General features: G+C 36.8%; 1 protein-coding gene across 1 annotated transcript in view; it reads left to right on the top strand.

Annotated features, from left to right (window-relative positions):
- The window catches only part of LOC106470936 (solute carrier organic anion transporter family member 5A1-like), a 90,374-nt gene that overhangs the window by 64,083 nt on the left and 22,497 nt on the right, over positions 1-3,794 (top strand). The window contains exon 8 of the mRNA XM_013931514.2: positions 1,240-1,447. Within this exon, the coding sequence (XP_013786968.1) occupies positions 1,240-1,447 (208 nt within the window). The remainder of the gene's footprint in view (positions 1-1,239; positions 1,448-3,794) is intronic.

Genomic DNA, 3,794 nt, shown 5'->3' with positions numbered 1-3,794 from the left:
GGTGATTGTTTGACCCTGTGATGAGTACTCGTGGTGTACCACACCGCGGGAGTCAAAGAAAACAGTCAGCATCACTTTGACGTTGCTGCGCACTTGGCGGGCCTTCTTTGGTCTTGGTGACGTGGAATGCTTCCACTGTGACGACTGGGATTTGGTTTCCGGGTCGTACCCGTACACCCAAGACTTGTCACCAGTGATTATGGTGTTCATGAAGTTGGGGTCACTGTTTGTGGAGTCCAGCATGTCCTGTGAGACTTCAACACGAAGTTCCTTTTGCTCCGCCGTAAGCAGCTTCGGCACGAATTTCGCCGCCACTCTCTTCATAGCCAAATCTTTGGTCATAATGGAATGTGCCGAAAAAGTGCTGATGCCCACCTCTTCCGCAATTTCTCGGATAGTCACACGACGGTCCCGCATCACCATAGAGTTCACTTTGGCAATGACCTGGTCATTTCGGCATGTTGATGGCCGACTTACTGCTACAATCGATTGTTGCTTGATTTGTTACACGTCTCAGACTGGTTTTGTAGGTATGGTGTTTTGAGTTGCGCTGCTACAATCGATTGCTGCTTGATTTGTTACACGTCTCAGACTGGTTTTGTAGGTAGAGTGTTTTCAGTTGCCTATTAATCACCACAGAAAAATTCTATTTCTTTAATGCGAGTTCAAGAATATGCAGCATTGGTGCTACTAATTTATTTTTTAGGAATTCTTCAGCCGACAAGCTGTTTGGATTACTTAAAAATAAATGTGAAGCCCAGTCTATTATTCAGCTCATCACTAGTCGCTGATTTATACTGATTTTGGGAAATTCTATCCATCATCAGTAACCTTGAACAAAGACAACTCAAAAGAACAAGACTATGCATCATATAATGGTTCAGCGTATATGTCTAAGTTGTCTCTTACTCACTCATATAATGGTTCAATGTATATGTTTGGGTAGTTTCTTACCACAGAGAACCTATATTTATTTTCACACTGGTTTTGTGTAGTGGATGTAGGCAGTTCAGGAAAAGTAAATTCTACTTGCACTTATTTAGATGATGGAATGGATGTATCAGGTTGTGAACTGTTATGTTCTCATCAGAATCATCCTGAATCAGGTTTTATTTAGTAACTACAAGGAATACGTCACTGTAGTTTTGATATGTAAGCTCTGAATATCATGGGCTTGATTCTTAAAGGATCTTGCTTGTAATCTGATTTAATGCTTTATATTTCTTTTTGTATCAATAGGTAGCAATTCCATTTTTTGCTTTTCCTAAAACTTTAAAAAAAGAAAAAGAACGCCTGATGCATGAAAACTGTGAACAGTATGATTTTACTGGTACAAGTGGAACCCCCATTCAGGAGGAGTGGCATTTACCTGGAGAACAGGAACCAAATACCCAAATATTACCTGATGGAGAAAATAAACAACAGAAATATGGCAAGGATATCAAAGGTCTGTGTCTTATACATGTCAGTATATGTTACCAATAGAAACCATGATGTAATTATGGTGTTAATTTTTCAAGGAATATTTTCTTTTTCTAGTGAATTAATCCAATAAACAAAAAAAAGTGAAAATAAATTATTAAAGAAGGTTAACGTAGAATAGTGTATTGTCAAAGCTACTTTGATCAGTTTTGTGATCAGGAGGAAGCTTAACACAGACAGCAAATGTTTTAACGGGTAAAATGGCATGGGATTTTTGGTAACTGTATGATAAAACATTTGATGGGTTTTTTAAGGATAAATTAAAGGTTTTTCATTATAAATTTTTGAGGTTATCTAAGGTCATAAGTTTTGAGGTTATCTAAGGTCATTATAAGTTTTGAGGTTATCTAAGGTCATTATAAGTTTTGAGGTTATCTAAGATCATAAGTTTTGAGGTTATCTAAGGTCATTATAAGTTTTGAGGTTATCTAAGGTCATTATAAGTTTTGAGGTTATCTAAGGTCATTACAAGTTTTTGAGGTTATCTAAGGTCATTATAAGTTTTTGAGGTTATCTAAGGTCATTATAAGTTTTTGAGGTTATCTAAGGTCATTGTAAGTTTTTGAGGTTATCTAAGGTCATTATAAGTTTTTGAGGTTATCTAAGGTCATTACAAGTTTTTGAGATTATCTAAGGTCATTATAAGTTTGAGGTTATCTAAGGTCATAAGTTTTTGAGGTTATCTAAGGTCATTACAAGTTTTTGAGATTATCTAAGGTCATAAGTTTTGAGGTTATCTAAGGTCATAAGTTTTTGAGGTTATCTAAGGTCATTATAAGTTTTTGAGGTTATCTAAGGATTAATTTCCGTCACTGGAGTGTGCATGATAGCCTTTGTTTACATTATTAGAGTGTTATTGGAAGAAAAACTGAGAAAGTAATGATACATGAAATCATGATGTTGTTCCTGTATAAAACAAAACTCTGGTGACCATAAAGCACAGATGCTATGTGAAAGAGTATGTAGAGACATGAAATGTTGAAACTTATAATATCTTTCTGTCAATAGAACTTCCTCAGTACAGCCGGGTCAAAGTGCACATGTCACAACCTTTTGTAGAGTTATATTCAGAATTTATTAAACATTATTTTTAATGTATGTTCGTAAACTTGGCATCATCGAAAGGTAGTTCATAACTCAAATTTTAATATTATCTTAGTTTCAATTTCAAAAAGAAATGTTAAGAACAATTCTCAGTTTTCTCTCTTCTTTGTCACTTGATGCGTCTGGCTTTAGTCTCTCCCTTTTAGAATTTTCTATCATAAACTTAAGGCTGCTGTTACTAACAACCAACTTAGAATATGAACCACAAGTAATGATAAGAAATAATATAAAATTTGATACTTCTAGCTTCTAGATTTGCTAATATACCAATAAATTTGTAAAACGTACTTCAGAACCCCCCTTTTATCTTTTCGTGCATCTCAGGCTAATTACTACCTTACATCTACATGTCTGGTGGGCACGTCTAAAACAAATAGGAGTATATTACAGTTTACAGGAATTTTAAGATTATTTGTTGACAGTTTGACAGTTCAAAAAGATAGAAATTCAGAAGAAAAGCTTGAAGTGTGTATTAAGTAAATTTGTTACTTTTAGTGCTAACAGAATTTTTTGAAAAACCTATATATGAGGCCTGTGAGAAAAGTATCCGACCTTATTTTTTTTTGCGATAACCTGATGGATTTGAATCAAGCGCGCTTGCATGAGCCGACCTTGAACCTTCGTGCACATGCGTGAATTTTTTCCCGCTTGTTGATTGTGTCAGTTGTTGGCAAGCAGCCATTGAGTGAGGTAGTGTGTAGTGCTCTCGTCGGTTTTTCATTGCTAGGAAAATGACGGAACAACTGGAGCAGCGCTACTGCATCAAATTTTGCCAGAAACTGGGCGACAGCCAGGTGGAAACCATTCGGAAGATTCAGACGGCTTTCGGTGATGATGCTATGGGCATCACACAGATTAAGGAGTGGTACAACCGGTTTAAAGACGGCCGCACAACGGTGGAGAGCGAGCCACGCTCCAGGTATAGTGTTTTGAGTTGCACAAAACCAGTCCGAGACGTGTAACAAATCAAGCAGCAATTGATTGTAGCAGTGCAACTCAAAACACTCTGCCTACAAAACCAGTCCGAGACGTGTAACAAATCAAGCAGCAATCGATTGTAGCAGGGCAACTCAAAACACTATACCTACAAAACCAGTCTGAGACGTGTAACAAATCAAGCAGCAATCGATTGTAGCAGGGCAACTCAAAACACTATACCTACAAAACCAGTCTGAGACGTGTAACAAATCAAGCAGCAATCGATTGTA

Source organism: Limulus polyphemus, unplaced genomic scaffold (assembly GCF_000517525.1).
Source record: "Limulus polyphemus unplaced genomic scaffold, Limulus_polyphemus-2.1.2 Scaffold4304, whole genome shotgun sequence".
NCBI lineage: Eukaryota > Metazoa > Arthropoda > Merostomata > Xiphosura > Limulidae > Limulus > Limulus polyphemus.
Note: the sequence above shows the minus strand (reverse complement) of the source record. Positions and strands in the feature narration are given on the sequence as shown.